Source organism: Oncorhynchus nerka, linkage group LG24 (genome assembly GCF_034236695.1).
Source record: "Oncorhynchus nerka isolate Pitt River linkage group LG24, Oner_Uvic_2.0, whole genome shotgun sequence".
NCBI lineage: Eukaryota > Metazoa > Chordata > Actinopteri > Salmoniformes > Salmonidae > Oncorhynchus > Oncorhynchus nerka.
The window spans coordinates 11192567-11209659 of NC_088419.1; the positions used below are offsets into that span (position 1 = coordinate 11192567).

At 44.9% G+C, this 17093-nt stretch overlaps 1 protein-coding gene across 1 annotated transcript in view; it reads left to right on the forward strand.

The window, feature by feature from the left end:
• Window positions 1-1828: 1828 nt before the first annotated feature.
• LOC115107453 (uncharacterized) overlaps window positions 1829-17093 on the forward strand; it is an 86322-nt gene continuing 71057 nt past the window's right edge. The window contains exons 1-2 of the mRNA XM_065008607.1: window positions 1829-4020; window positions 8630-8982. Coding sequence (XP_064864679.1) covers window positions 1938-4020; window positions 8630-8982 — 2436 coding nt within the window. The 5' untranslated portion in view covers window positions 1829-1937. The remainder of the gene's footprint in view (window positions 4021-8629; window positions 8983-17093) is intronic.

Consider the following 17093-nt stretch of genomic DNA (forward strand, 5'->3'; position numbering starts at 1 on the left):
ATATGTCAAGTGATACCGATATGTCAAGTGATACCGATATGATATATCAAGTGATACCAATATGTCAAGTGATACCAATATGCCAAGTGATACCGATATGTCAAGTGATACCGCCTCCGTGAAGACCGTCCCTACTGGCACCAGGATCCCCGGTCAGTTCAACATCACTGGAAGAGACACTTGCTTCTTTGTTGTCGTGGACCAAAGCCTCCGTCACCATCCTCGTCCAGCGTGACGACCTCTGGCAGAGTCATAATGCCGGACTAGAGTTATTCAAGGACCACGTGCTCCCAAAGTTGGCAACAGTGAACATCTGTGCACATCTTGTAAATAGTTTATTCCACATAGTCCCCCCACACACACACACACACACACACACACACACTAGGCTCCCAGAATAGGTTATATTACATACAAGTTTTGCTCAAAGCAGCCACCTACAGTAATGTAGTTAACTTTATCACGGGCGCATTGGGAATGTATATCTGTGATGTTCAAATGATGTCTTACTTGCTGAAGGCCCCGGTCATTCCTGCCTATACCTAAGTTCAATCACAAAGGCTGGTCTGAGTGCCTCTCCTCACAGTTCAATTCAGTAGTACAACACAAGTCACATTGTATTTTAGCATGGGCACAGCTGGAAATTATATAGGTGATGTTTAAATTATTTCTAACGCTTCCTTTTCTTTCCCAATAGAAAATGGCAGCTGCCTGAGCATTTCCAGTATTTACGTTTTCCGTTGAGCTCATTGTGCTGTTATACCAGGTCATTTACAAATGTAACAGCACAGCATCATGCCACTTGTACTCAAACTATTAATTAGCCAGGTTAATTTGAAGATATATCTGCACAGTATGTTTTGTAAGCTAACTAGCCAGCCAGTTTAAGATAAAGCAAAGCAACATCTAAGCAAAAGGCAACCTGCTATCCCCGGCACCTGTCGTCATCCCTGGTGCCTGGAAGTTCAACGTTACCATTGAACTCTAAATAAGAGGTAAGTAGAGTTGGACACACACTACAAAAGCCATCGGGACTGATTAACTAGAGAGAGAGCAAGAGAACATCAAAGGATGGGAGAGGCATCAGCTACAGCAGATCCTCTTGCTGAGGGTGATGTAGATCATGTGTTGCTTCCGCAGGTCACGCCTCATGTCTAAAACATGGGGGGAAATTGGGGACAAAGTCCATTTCGATGAAATTTACAAATTCAATGTTTTACACAATATTGTATCATATTTGATGAGTTACTGACCTGTTCATCCACTACCTTTTATGGTAAATACAAGTGTAACAACGTGCAAATAGTTGAAGTAGGAAAGGGAAAATAAATAGACAGATAGTTTGTATTCACAAATATGTTTGTTCTTCACTGGTTACCCTTGTCTTGTGGAAACAGGTCACACATCTTGATGCTGTGATGGCACACTGTAGTATTTCACCTAATAGATATGGGAGTTTATCAAGATTGGATTTGTTTTCAAATTCTTTGTGAGTTTGTAATCTGTGGGCAGTATGTGTCTCTAATATGGTCATACTCTCTCTGTCTGTCTCTTTCTCTCTCTCTCTGAGATAATATAATATCTCATCAGTTATAATCTAATCTTGCAAGGTTTCTATTTCTGTCAGAGAAAGTTTGTGGTCAGGTGCTCTGTGAAGAGACAGACGGGATGTTTTTGCTCTTCAAAAAAGTTTTAGGTTTACATAAAAAATGTTTCCTTGTTCATTACCGTATGCGCTTATATTCCATTCTAATCCACTCATCTACCTTGCCTGAAGAAAATGGTCCCACAACTCAAGCCAGAAAGATATCCTAACATAACCAACCATTTCTTTTTCATTAGGAGGAAACCATTCCAAAGGAAACAGAAGAAAGTCCATTGATGAGCTGCTAGACTACGTTGTTCAGACACTTCAAGACACTTTTCAGCCAGTTTACATGCCAACTACCACAGCAGTTGTTATCATGGAAGGGACCCACAGCACCTTGCGTCTGTACCAAACCATCAGGGAGAGGAGTTCCGTGAGACCTTTCATCCTCACCCCCACCCCTATCCAAGGGGGCCCCGGCTCCTCCCTCCACAAGACCGCCTCTCTTAGAGCTCAACCAATCATTTCCCACCATCCAACGGAGGAGGGGCCAGTTGAGACAGTGCAGTGGGATCAGTCAGGAGAACTTGGGTTTAAAAAGCAGAAACAGAGTTTTGAGGAGGACAGCAAGGCAGATGGTTTAGGATCATCATCAGACTCTGAGCTCCACTGGTTGGCTGACCTCCACCTGCTACCTCTCTGTTCGGAGTGTAAGGCCAGGGTTGGGATGGGGAACCAGGGAGGTAAGCTCAGGCACCTGGGCTCAGAGGAGAGCCAAGATGGTTGCTCACCTAGATTACCACCAGACCCCCAGGCGACCAGGAGAAGGAGGACTGGGGGGATGAACGGCACCAGTAGCCTACAGCACACCCTCACCCGGTCCCCTGGGACCCCACGGACAGCAGGGAGCTCCAATAGAATGAGGCTGAAGAGGTTGTGGAAGATGAGTGCTCATCCAGCCGAGGAGACGCTTCAGTGGGGTGCAGTGGAGTCGAGTCCAGCCTATCCTTCTGATGGTGTCTCCAACTCTAATTTCACAGAGAGGAGGAATACAGTCATGAGAGGAGGAGAAAAGGAGAAGACGGACACCGTCCAGGGAGGCAGAGAGAGGGAGAAATGTTCTAAGAGTCCAACTATGACACAGGAAGCAAAGAGGCCATGCACCGTACCCTCCAGCGCTGTTCTGGACTCCCTCAGGGGGGTTCTACTCTCTGAGAACCACTCTTGTTCTCTGAACAAGGTTCTCCCATTTGAGTACCACTACAGTTCTCGCACGGCCCGAGAAGTTGTAACTCTGAAAGAAGAGTCTGTTCACATTGACTCAGATACGGAGCTCTCAGAGTACGACAACGAATTCTGTAACACCTCTCCCTTCCCATCTAAACCTCAAGAGATAGAGGATGCCCAGGACAGCACCAGGCAGTCTCCAGAGGGGGGGTCCAACCAGGCCCTGAGCCCCAGCCAGGAGGGAGGCAGAGCAGAGAAGGGGTGGAGGATGGAGATGAAGAGGAGGGAAGCAGCCTGGAGGGTGATGGAGAAGATTGAGGAGGTGGAGGGGATCATACGGAGGGTCAGTCTAATCAGCACTGACTGGATCAAAGAAGGGAGAGAGGGGAGTGTTTTTGATCTATTTACCTCTACGCCAGATGTGTCTGAAGAGGAGTCAGTGTCCGAGACCAAACCAGAATCCTCTTTCCAGCTCCAGCCAGAGCTCCAGGATTGGGGGACTGCTCTGGAAGATAAACTCCCAGCTGAGGAGATTCATGCCCTGGGTGAGGCGTTGAGCCAGAGCCTGCGGAGAGCCCTGAGGATGGAGGGTCTTGGGGAAGACGAGGACTGGGAGGCAGTGAGGTGTAGAGAAGAGTGCAGAGAAACAACCTGGAACTTCAACTTAGAGCAAACTTCTCCAGAATTGTCATGGGATCCCATCGACCTCTCCAACGGCAACACCATGACCTTTGACCCTATGAGAGAATGGAAGCCTCCCTCCTCGCCCTCTCTCTTGGACACCTCATCCCCAAGGACCTCCAGTAGCTTTAACAACATGTCCCCTATGATGTCCCCCATCCTGTCTCCTCTGTCCTCCCTATTGTTCAGCCCACGACTCAGTCGCCATCCCCTGCCTCGGTCCCTCTCCCAGCCTGATGAGGAGATGAGCGAGGGAAGAAGAATGAGAGATGAGGAAGGTCAGAGAGGGACGAAGAACTCGGCACCAGGCCATCTTGTCCTGCAGGGTGGGAGTTGTAATAGAGGTGACAACAGTGACGTTAAGGTCAACAGAGGACAGGTAGGGGACAAAAAGGGGACCAGGAAGCGAGTAGCATGGCTGGATCTGAGGCTGAATGAGCAGAACCAGAATGACGGTCAGAGAAAAGGCGACTCCAGTTGGCCTGAGCCCGGTATTTCCAGTTTGTCCACTGTGCTGTCTTTAGGTGAGTGGTCACCTTATGCAATTCATCATGTCCAAATTATAACAAGAGAAATAAGCTTACAGAAGGGGGAAAAGATACTGCGTAGAATGGAGTAAGACATATTCTGTCACGTAACTAATATCCAGTGTTCTTGTCTTTGAGGATGTATACTGAGCTGCACAGGATAATTGACCCTTACAAAGTAGAAGTTGTTTCTCTCCGACAGACCAGACCAGACCGACAGACACACAGACAGACAGACAGACACACAGACAGGACAGACATAAACACAGACAGGACAGATAGATAGGGGTGAATAAGTGGAAAGCATAGCCCTATGATGCTCTAGCTAGGTTCTGACAGTCAGGTTTACACATCGCTTAGTGATCTGCTGTTTCTGCCTCAACCACTCTGCATTCTCTATAGTCAGGTGACTGTTAGGGGCCAAGGCTTCTCAGCAGGGCTCAGGGCTCTGACACACAAACGTCTCTGACACACACACACACACACACACACATACACACACACACACACACACACGCATGCGGATGCTGGGCCTTTTTTACTTTCCAATTTATCACACTCCCTTTTAGGCCGTTAACTCTCATCAACCAGCATGGAGCCATCATTTTCAGAGTACAGATGCAGGATCCTAATTTGATGCAGGAAATGTTAAACTTGCAGTGTATTTGAGGTTTTAAAAATGCTTCTGAAGTTTGTAATTTCCACTTTGAAATTTCAGACTTGATTTTCCCTTTTTTTAATCAAACATTTTTTTTCCATTAATTATAATCCACATAATAATTCACATTTCCTGTTGCTGCAGGATTATTTTCCTGTTGTATCAAACTGTCTCAAATTAAGATCCTACATCTGTACCATCAATCCTCTCTACCCATGTTTAGTGTACCAGAAGTGCCTGTGTGTGTGTGTGTGTGTGTGTGTGTGTGTGTGTGTGTGTGTGTGTGTGTGTGTGTGTGTGTGTGTGTGTGTGCGTGCGTGCGTGCGTGCGTGCGTGCGTGTGCGTGCGTGCGTGCGTGCGTGCGTGTGTTCAAGCATGGGGTCAGTGGGCACCTGACAGCAGCTCTCTCTGGAAGCCACGATAGAATGTGCAGTGAGCGAAGTCAATCAGAGGTTCAGGATTAAAGACTAGTGTTTGTGTGAACAAAAAAAAGCAGAGGTATTTTCATATGGGAAGGAACAGTCAGGTCTAGGATTAATCAGCATGGTTCAGTGTGGTTGTGCCGGAGCTTCAAGGTCTTATAGGTATAGTTAGGGTTAGGTATAGTTAGGGTTAGGTATAGGTATAGTTAGGTATAGTTAGGTATAGGTATAGTTATCAAAGGCCAGGTGTCCAATGGTGGTAACAGTAATAAAATGGTCATTACGACCCAAAGTTTGAAATAAACTCCAATGGCGAACGTTTATAAAGGTGGAAGAATTCAGATATGATGTCATTGTTTTAGCGCTATCCCCTGAGTTGCCGGCGTATTGAAGCTACAATTGGGATCATGTAGACTCTGCTAATGACCATACAAAAACAAAATGGAATGGAGAGAAATGTACAATATGGAGAACTTAGCTAAACAGTAAGTGCATTGTGGGCTACCATCTTTATGCAATGGAGTGAATTCAAGTTTTTGCCTAAGAGGTGGTTACTGGTAACGGCAGTAGGGTTAAGGTTAGTGTGAAAACTAACAGAACCACAGGGCCAAAGTAGCAGCTGTCGATCTACACTGAGTATACAAAGCATTAAGAACACTTGCTCTTGACCAGGTGAATCCAGGTGAACGCTATGATCCCTTATTGAGGTCTCTTGTTAAATCCACTTCAGTCAGTGCCGATGAAGGGGTGGAGACGGGTTAAAGGTTAAAGAAGGATTATTATGCCTTGATACAATTGAGAGATGGATTGTGTGTCATTCAGAGGTGAATGGGAAATACAAAATACGTAAGTGCCATTGTACAGGGTATGGTAGCAGGTAGCAGGTGTCAGGCACACCGGTTTGTGTCAAGAACTGCAAACCTGCTGGTTTTTCCACGCTCAATACTTTCCCGTGTGTATCAAGAATGGTCCACCACCAAAAGAACATCCAGCCAACTCGACACAACCGTGGGAAGCATTAGAGTCAACATGGTTCAGCGTCTCTGTAGAATGCTTTATGACACCTTGTAGAGAGGAATTGAGGATGTTATCTCTTTATCTCTCTGTGTCTCTCTCTGCCTCTTTGGCTGGACGATGCCTATTGAATAACAGCAATGTGCAGACGAGCCATCTGGTGAATTTGGCTCCCACATGGCCATTGGCCACACCCACGATGTAGCTGACCAATTAACACTGTGTCCATCACCCTGGTATTCCTGCCAACCAGACGTCTTCATCCAGACAGCCTCACCACCTCTGTTATCTACCTGGCACATACATACACTATATTTATACAAAAGTATGTGGACACCCCTTCTAATTAGTGGATTCGCTATTTCAGCCACAACTGTTGCTGACAGGTGTATAAAATCGAGCACACAGTCATGTCATAGGATGCCACCTTTCCAACAAGCCCTGCTAGAGCTGCCCCGATCAACTGTAAGTGCTGTTATTGTGAGGTGGAAATGTCTAGGAGCAACAACGGCTCAGCCGTGAAGTGGTAGACCACACAAGCTCACAGAATGGGATCGCCGAGCGCTGAAGTGCGCAGAACGTAAAAATAGTCTGTCCTCGGTTGCAACACTCACTACCGAGCTCCAAACTGCCTCTGGAAGCAACGTCAGCACAATAACTGTTTGTCAGGAGCTTCAGGAAAAGGGTTTCCATGGCTGAGCAGCTGCACACGAGCCTAAGATCACCATGCGCAATGCCAAGCGTCGACTGGAGTGGTGTAAAGCTCGCTGCCATTAGACTCTGGAGCAGTGGAAACGTGTTCTCTGGAGTTATAAATCACGCTTCACCATCTGGCAGTCCGATGGACCAATCTGGGTTTGGAGAATGCCAGGAGAACACTACCTGCCCCAATGCATAGAGCCAACTGTAAAGGTTGGTGGAGGAGGAATAATGGTCTGGGGCTGTTTTTCCATGGATTGGGCTAGGCCCCTTAGTTCTAGTGAAGGGGATTTGTAATGCTCCAGCATACAATGACATTATAGATACTTCTGTGCTTCCAACTTTGTGGCAACAGTTTGGGGAAGGTCCTCTCCAGTTTCAGCATGACAAAGCCCCTGTGCTCAAAACGAGGCCTATATGGAAATGGTTTGTCGAGAACGGTGTCGAAGAAGTTGTCTGGCCTGCACAGAGCCCTGACCTCAACTCCATCAAACACCTTTAGGATTAATTGAAACGCCGACTGCAAGCCAGGACTAATCACCCAATATCAGTGCCCAATCTCACTAATGCTCTTGTGGTCCCCACAGCAATGTTACAACATCTAGTGGAAAGCCTTCCCAGAAGAGTGGAGGTTGTTATAGCAGCAAAGGGGGGGACCAACTCCATATTAATGCCCATAATTTTGGAATGAGATGTTCGATGAGCACGTGTCCACATACGTTTGGTCAAGTTGTGTATCTCAGTCATTCACATCTCATTACAGGTTAACATGAAGGACATGAGCTGATTTGACTTGTGATTAGTTGTAATATCAGTACAGTTCCAAGCTGTTATATGGGCTGGGGCTACCAGTGGGGTAAAGTAGAAAATACTTTAAAGTACTACTGAAGTAGTGTTTTTTGAGTATCTGTACTTCACTACTTATATTTTTGACAACTTTTACTTTTACTTCACTACATTCCGAAAGAAAATAATGGACTTTTTACTCCATACATTTTCACTGACACCCACAAGTACATTTGTTATGATTAGCAGGGCAGGAAAACGGTCCAATTCACGCACTTAACAAGAGAACATCCCTGGTCATCCCTACTGCCTGATCTGGCAGATTCTCTAAACACAAATGCTTTATTAGTAAATGATGTGTGCCACTGGCCAACCACTGGTGTGCTTAACATATATTTTTAGAAATGACATTTACTTTCCATACTTAAGTACATTTAAAACCAAATACCTTTAGACTTCTACTGAAGTAGTTTTTTACTGGGTGACTTTCACTTTTACTTGAGTCATTTTCTATGAAGGAATCTTTACTTTTACTCAAGTATGACAATTGAGTAGTTTTTGCACCACTGGGGACTACTGAGTTGATGAAGAACTCATGTCATGGCTGAGAATGGCAGCAATTCCACTTCTAATTCTGAAGGTGGCGCCACAGCTTAACTTTTAATACAGAACCATACAGTATTGTGGGTGCTGTTGTGCCCTGGTTACTACACTCAGTCAGAATTCATTTGTATTAATTATTTTGCATTAGGAAACTTAGGGAAAGATATGGCCTTACAGAAGGTTGAAGTATTAACTGGTGATGTCAACCTTGGCCAATTAGCATTACTGTAGTAGAACTGGACTTGTTAAGCACATTACACAATACCAACTTCTACCTTGTTTAAGAGGAATGGTTTCTATGAGGGGTTTTCCATTCATTAATTGAATTTCAAGTCACTTCCTGAATTGACTGAATTTAAAATGAAATGTGCCCCAAATATACGCTTCTACCAACTCTGATGTTCCGGTTGTCTCTTCTCTTTAGACGAGTCACTGAGGAGACAGGAGGAGATCTGGCAGAGAGATGAGTCCCTGGAGAGACAGGAGGAGATCTGGCAGAGCGATGAGTCCCTGAAGAGACAGGGGGAGATCTGGCAGAGAGACGAGTCCCTGGGGAGACAGGAGGACATCTGGCAGAGAGATGAGTCCCTGGGGAGACAGGGGGAGATCTGGCAGAGAGATGAGTCCCTGTGGAGACAGGAGGAGATCTGGCACAGAGAGGTGGAAGAGTCTCTGTCCTACTGCCGGCCTCTCTCCTGCCCCAAACACATCGACTTCCTCAGGATCACACCTCTGGAAGATGACATCATCAGCGACTCACCTTTCTCCCCACTGCGAGTGAGTGTCAATGATGTGGTAGATATTACCCCTAGAGGAGTGTGTCTTGATGCCCCATTTAAAAAAAAAAATTGTTCAACCTTTATTTAACCAGGCAAGTCAGTTAAGAACAAATTCTTATTTACAATGACAGTCTATGAACAGTGGGTCATCCCAGCACCAGGCCCCAGTGAAACAAGCAGAGGGGCTGGGCAGACACTTTCATTACAGGAATCATGAGGATAATGCACTTAACTGTTTGACCAAATCATGGTCTTAACCTGTTAGGGATGATGCAAATTTTCGCGCTGTTTGACCAAATCATGGTCTTAACTGCCCCAAAAAATGGAAGGTTTGATTGAGGTGACAATGTGCTCTGTCTGTGTTTATATGCACCCTGTGTGTCAATTTCCAACAGCCAACCCAATCCAAATTATCCAGCACATATGGCATTTGCCAGAATTGCCAGATGGCCAATCGGCCCCCCGATCTCATATAACTTTACTGATTCATTAAAAAAAAATAAGATATTGATATCACAAATGTATTACTTGTATTGTTATTTATTAAAGTTATTTGTTACATTACACTGTGTAAAACCTAGCAGTACTACTATAATGACACAGCGAAAACTGGTTTTTAGGATGTTGTCTAATTTATAAAAAATTATAAACAGAAATACCTTGAGCTCAGACGCATCCTATTTTCATTGATCATCCTTGAGATGTTTCAACAACTTGATTGGAGTCCATCTGTGGTGAATTCAATTGATTGGACATAATTTGGAAAGGCACACACCTGTCTATATAAGACCGTTGACAGTGAATGTCAGAGCATAAACCAAGCCACGAGGTCGACAAAATTGTCCGTTGAGATCCGAAACAGGATTGTGTCGAGGCACAGATCTGGGGAAGGGTACCAAAATAATTCTGTAGCATTCAAGGTCGCCAAGAACACAGTGGCCTCCATCATTCTTAAATGGGAGAAGTTTGGAACCACCAAGACTCCTCCTAGAGCTGGCCGCCAGGCCAAACTGAGCAATCGGGGGAGAAGGACCTTAGTCAGGGAGGTGACCAAGAACCCGATGGTCACTCTGACAGAGCTCCAGAGTACCTCTGTGGAGATGGGATTACCTTTCAGAAGGACAACCATCTCTGCAGCACTCCACCAATCAGGCAGAAGCCACTCTTCATTAAAAGGCACATGACAGCCCATTTGGAGTTTTCCAAAGGGCACCTAAAGGACTCTCAGACCATGAGAAACAAGATTCTCTGGTCTGATTAAACCAAGATTTTACTTTTTGGCCTGAATGCCAAGCGTCACATCTGGAGCACCATCCCTACGGTGATGCATGGTGGTGGCAGTATCATGCAGTGGGGACGTTTTTCAGCAGGAGAGACTGGGAGACTAGTCAGGATCAACGGAAAGATGAATGGAGCAAAATACAGAGAGATCCTTCATGAAAACCTGCTCCAGAGTGCTCAGGACCTCAGACTGGGGCAAAGGTTCACCTTCCAACAGGACAACGCCCCTAAGCACATAACCAAGACAATGCAGGAGTGGCTTCGGGACAAGCCTCTGAATGTCCTTGACTGGCCCAGCCAGAGCCCCGACTTGAACCCGATCGAACATCTCTGGAAAGACCTAAAATAGCTGTGCGGCGACGCTCCCCATCCAACATGACAGAGCTTGAGAGGATCTGCAGAGAAGAATGGGTGAAACTCCCCAAATACAGGTGTGCCAAGCTTGTAGCGTCATACCCAAGAAGACTCGAGGCTGTAATTTCTAAAACTTTCCAAAAAATTCTAAAAACCTGTTTTGATTTGTCGTGATGCCGTATTGTGTGTAGATTGATGAGGGGAAATAACAATTGAATCCAATTTTAGAACCTTATTCTATTCATCAATCTACACACAATAAGGCATCACGACAAATCAAAAAACAAGTTTTTAGAAATGTTTTAGGTTAGGCTGTAACGTAAAAACAAAATGTGAATAAAGGGAAGGGATCTGAAGTGTACATGTCTGTCATTGAATGCCATGATTAGATGTTAAACAATAAAATATAACTTTACAACATTTCTAAAAATGAATATTTACCGCTTTGGAAAGAAACTCTTCGTATGTGGTGAGTGATAGTAACTATTAGTAATGGAAATCCTATTACATCTAAAAGGGATTTATTCCATTACAATGATTTATGTATTATTTTAGGTGATGTGTGTGAACTAACGAGATCAAATCAAATGTATTTATAAAGCCCTTCGTACATCAGCTGATATCTCAAAGTGCTGTACAGAAACCCAGCCTAAAACCCCAAACAGCAAACAAACCCCAAACAGCAAGCAATACTGATCTACTGTTCTAAGGTGTTGTTCCACTGTTCTATCTACGTTGGTTCTATCTAGGAAAAACTCCAAATCAAAGAAAGGCGTACATCAAAACCAAAGGAAGAAAAACCTAAAACCCCAAACAGCAAGCAAGAGGTGTTGAACCTAGAAAGGCTATGAAGAGATAGAACTCATTAACTCATTAACCGCACCACTGATGAATAGTTGGTGTGTGTGTGTGGATTTCTGCTAGCCACCAGCTATCTTTTCTAGCAGCTACCCGTTGACAGGCGCCTGGTCTGACTGTTTAAGCAGGGCGGGGTGTTGTTGGCCTGCTCTATACCGGTCACACCAAGTATCCCAGAGTAACTAATGAAGTATCTTTAAATGCTACGTAATGTGTAGTAGACTACAATGTTTGTTAGGTTTGGAGTTTTGCTGGTTATTAAAACAGCCTGAAAATCTGCGCCAAGATTTTATCATTAGTCAAAAGATCTACTAACACAACACACACACACACTGACTCATCGACTTTGAACCATAAAACCTCTTTCCTTCCATTTTAATCCCTTATGACTAAGGTAGCTTAGTGGTTAACAGTGTTGGACCAACAACCAAAAGGTTATTGATACGAATCCCAGAGATGACTAGGTGAAAAATCTGTCCTTTGAGAAAGGCACTTAACCCTAATTGCTCTGGATAAGAGCAATCTGCGAAATGACTCAAATGTCATTTAAAGCCTAATCATCAGCAGTACATCAGTACAGCAGTCTGGGTTAGGCAGCAGCCTTAGAGGCTATACTGTAAGTCTCAACCCAAGTTATATACTTGACACTGTATGAATTTGGCCTGTAAATACACCATGTGGCGATAGCCAAATCAAACAAGTATGAGAAGTGAAATGTATAGAGTCATGGAAATGAGGTGCTTTTTCCAAGTACAACGGACAACTATTATATTTTGGACGTTCTTATCCAGAGTGACTTACGGGAGCGATTAGACTGTGTGTGTCTTGCGCAAGTGCACAACATATACATTTTTCACCTTGTCATCTCTGGTGTTCAAACCAGCTACTTTTCGGGTCGCTGGCCCAATGCGCTAACCGCTAGGCTACCTTCCCATTCCTACCATAATATAGGTACCTTGTAATTGATTGTGTCTGTTTCACATAGCTCTAAAACGTTTCTATTCATAACTCCTTTATACCTTTATATTACCATGTAAGAAAACAACAGTAACTTTCTATGTAAATAAGATTGAACAATAAGATTGAACTGACTAAGCAGCTGATTACTGTTGTGTTGGTCAGTCAGTTCACAAGAGAGATTGGAGACCTCCAAATCTACTTTTTTTAATAGGCTACCACTCCTGAGTTCTGGGAGAAGGAATTCTCTCTCTACTTCACAGTCTAATTAAGCTTTGTCGACGAATTGAAGAACAAAGTGGATGTGTGTTAGATCCAGCCATGCTTGAAGGGGTACAACGGGAGTTGAATAGAATAGCTCACCAGAGTACATATCCTACTCCAGATCCTACTGCATCAGCCCTGTTTAACCTACAATCAGTCAGCACGTCAATCTGGGTGTGGTGTTCTGTGTTGTACTGTTGTCTGGGTGGACACCAGAGTACCACTCCAAAGGGGAGCTCTTAGGGTGTAGTCTGATTCCCTTCAAACACTGTGGCTACTACTGTTGTGGACAGAGTCTTCAGTGAAGAGGGAAGGAAAGGAGAGGCTGGAGCGTTGGAAGGGGAGGACTGCTAAAGTCCTGCAGGGAAGGATTGTTTTTTAGTGAGAGAAGGAAGGATGAGAAGCGTCAGGGTCGGTTGTGGAGGAGAGAACCAGACCAACTGTCTGTTACTGTGGCTGCTGCTGACAGACTGTCTTCAGTGAAGAGAGAAGGTAACAAAGCTGGAGAGTTGGATGAGGTCTGCTACAGTCTAGTTGGAGAAAAAGCTAGAGGGTCCTGAACAGAAGACAGGGATCTGAACAGAGAAGGAGAAGATGAGACTGGTGATAGAGTTTTTATTAAAGCTAAATGATAGAGCTCATGAATGTGTTGCAAAAAATACTGGTAACTCACTGCATGACTAAGTACCACTTCTGGTTATTTTTTCCTTGCTGATGTTTCGTCCTCACAAAACGTTTTGGTGGCATATGGTATCCCCATCAACACCTTCAGCTTTTGGAGGACTTTTCAAAGAATATAACTACTCAAACTTCCATCAATTTTTGGAGGACTTTTCAAAGAATATAACTACTCAAACTTCCATCAGCTTTTGGAGGACTTTTCAAAGAATATAACTACTCAAACTTCCATCAACTTTTGGAGGACTTTTCAAAGAATATAACTACTCAAACTTCCATCAACTTTTGGAGGACTTTTCAAAGAATATAACTACTCAAACTTCCATCAGCTGTTACAGTGGCTACAAAAAAAGAGGAAAATCAGTTTGAATATTTCTTTTTTTAATAGTTGGATTTAGATGCCTTAGTTATTTTCCTCTGGAGCAGACGCAGAATGTGTTTCTGGAGGTGTACGAATGTACTGTTTCCCGTCAACACTGAACCTGGGTTAGAGACAGACTCAAGTACATTAAAGTGAACGGTGTGTGGGACTAACACAGCATTACCTGGATTAGAGACAGACTCAAGTACATCACAGCATTATCTGGATTAGAGACAGACTCAAGTACATCACAGCATTACCTGGGTTAGAGACAGACTCAAGTACATCACAGCATTACCTGGGTTAGAGACAGACTCAAGTACATCACAGCATTACCTGGGTTAGAGACAGACTCAAGTACATCACAGCATTACCTGGGTTAGAGACAGACTCAAGTACATCACAGCATTACCTGGGTTAGAGACTCAAGTACATTAAAGTGAACGGTGTGTGGGACTAACACAGCATTACCTGGATTAGAGCCAGACTCAAGTACATTAAAGTGAACGGTGTGTGGGACTAACACAGCATTACCTGGATTAGAGACAGACTCAAGTACATTAAAGTGAACGGTGTGTTGGACTAACACAGCATTACCTGGATTAGAGACAGACTCAAGTACATTAAAGTGAACGGTGTGTTGGACTAACACAGCATTACCTGGATTAGAGACAGATTCAAGTACATTAAAGTGAACGGTGTGTGGGACTAACACAGCATTACCTGGATTAGAGACAGATTCAAGTACATTAAAGTGAACGGTGTGTTGGACTAACACAGCATTACCTGGATTAGAGACAGACTCAAGTACATTAAAGTGAACGGTGTGTGGGACGATCACTGGATCTGCTTTGGAACGGAATCATATTAGATGTTATGATTTATTTTTTGATGATTTAAACCTGGATAAAGATCTCAAACATGGATGGAGTAAACATGGATGGAGTAAACATGGATGGAGTAAACATGGATGGAGTAAACATGAATGCTAATGGCAACACTGCTGCTGCTCAGGGGAAGGCTTCTTCCAAATCCACCATATTCACCCACTCCGACCGCTCCGAGTTCCAGCGACCTGATGTCGAGACGCCAGTCCTGAAGTTCTTCCGGACTCTCTCTGAAGAGACAGACACTTCTCCCGGGAACGTCAACAGCAGTCATGGAACGTCTGTTGAAGTCAATGGAACTGAGAGGACAGCAGGGGATTCAAGTGCAGTAGGTGTGGTGCAGAAGAATGGAGAATCCACCACCCCCACCACAGTTGTACGGACCAATGAGAGAGAGGAAGTATTTGGAACAGAGGGCTGCATGGAATTGGAGTCTGTCGATGGGATGCCACCAGGGACTAGCTGTTCTGTGGATTGTGACAGGAATGGAGGTCTGGCTCAATGGATTCCAGAAGCACAGAGTGACATCATGGACTTAGAGGAGGAAGATGCAAATGGTAAATGTCTTGTCCAGTCAAAAGACTACATTGCAGATAAGAAGACCCATTTACAAGGATATGGTGGGTCAACAGACCAATCGGATGGCTGCATTCCAGAAAGGACATCTCACTTACAAGGATATGTGGGGCCAATGGATTCTTTAAAAAATGAACTGAGAGTGTCCATAGACAAACATAGGAACAGTGGAGCATCAGAAGACTGCAGTAGGGAGGAGCCTATAGACACAGACACACAGTGTGCTACAGGCAGCACCAATCAGGACGTAGACACTGACTGTCCCAGTACAGACCAGTCAGAGACAACTGACCAGCAACGTCTGTACAGATCCACAGACCAAATTCATCAAGATATGTTAAAAAGTGATGAAATCACTAACACTGATGACAAATACACCGCCAACACAGATGAATCTACAGACAAGCACAACATACTGACCTGGTTAACAGACAGTGAAACCAATCCAGCAAGCAGCAGTACACAGGAAACATGTACAGATGATAAGCAAATCCAACACTTACCAACACCTGATGATGATTTGACCAGAGACCTTGCTAACCCTTCTGCAGTAAGAGCTGAGAAACCGCAAGACTTACCAACACCTGAAGATGATTTGACCAGAGACCTTGCTAACCCTTCTGCAGTAAGAGCTGGTAAACCTGAAGATGATTTGACCAGAGACTTACCAACACCTGATGATGATTTGACCAGAGACCTTGCTAACCCTACTGCAGTAAGAGCTGGTAAACCTCAAGACTTACCGACACCTGATGATGATTTGACCAGAGACCTTGCTAACCCTACTGCAGTAAGAGCTGGTAAACCTCAAGACTTACCGACACCTGAAGATGATTTGACCAGACACCTTGCTAACCCTTCTGCAGTAAGAGCTGAGAAACCGCAAGACTTACCAACACCTGAAGATGATTTGACCAGAGACCTTGCTAACCCTACTGCAGTAAGAGCTGGTAAACCTCAAGACTTACCGACACCTGATGATGATTTGACCAGAGACCTTGCTAACCCTTCTGCAGTAAGAGCTGGTAAACCTCAAGACTTACCGACACCTGATGATGATTTGACCAGAGACCTTGCTAACCCTTCTGCAGTAAGAGCTGGTAAACCTGACACCAGTGGAACACCATCTTCAAACAACACAACTGTGATTCTAACCATGATCAGGACTGAACCTGTTTCTGAGGAGCAACAGCATACAGTCGCTGAAACAAAGACTGTTGTTGGTACTACAGGACAGACTGATGAGCCAGGATGTGGGTCTAGCATTGAGGTGAAGGTGAGAGGGGAGACCTACCCACCATCAGATTCAGACAGTATCACTGGGGCAGTAGTGGAGACAGGAGAGGCCGATACTGGGAATGACAGGGTGGTGTCTTGTCCCTCTGAAACTATGCTGTCCTCTGAAGTGATAGAGAGAGCACCTGCAGAGGCAAAGTCTACAGCCGGGCCTTCTCACCCAACAAGTCCCCAGGGGCCAACCTCAACCCCAGGTCCAACCAGTGGCCCTCGCCGTGGCACCACCTCCATCCGAGCCACCTTCTCCCTCGGTTCCCCGGTGGAGAAGCCCCTCCAGCTGCCTGCCCTCTTCAGTGGTCTGAGGACCCTAAAGAAGGGAGCGGCAGGGTCGGATCAGGACATAGTGGCCCTGATCAAACCACCATCACCATCAGACCTGGGTGTGAACAAGCCTGTGAGGAGAGAGCAGAAGACGGTTCGCAGGAGGCAGGGGACTTTCTTGGACCAGCTCTCCCAGTTCCTGAACATGGAGAAGGATGATAACAGTAAGATGAAGGAGTCTACAGGAGAGGAGAGTAATGAGTCTACAGGAGAGGAGAGTAAGGAGTCTACAGGAGAGGAGAGTAAGGAGTCTACAGGAGAGGAGAGTAAGGAGTC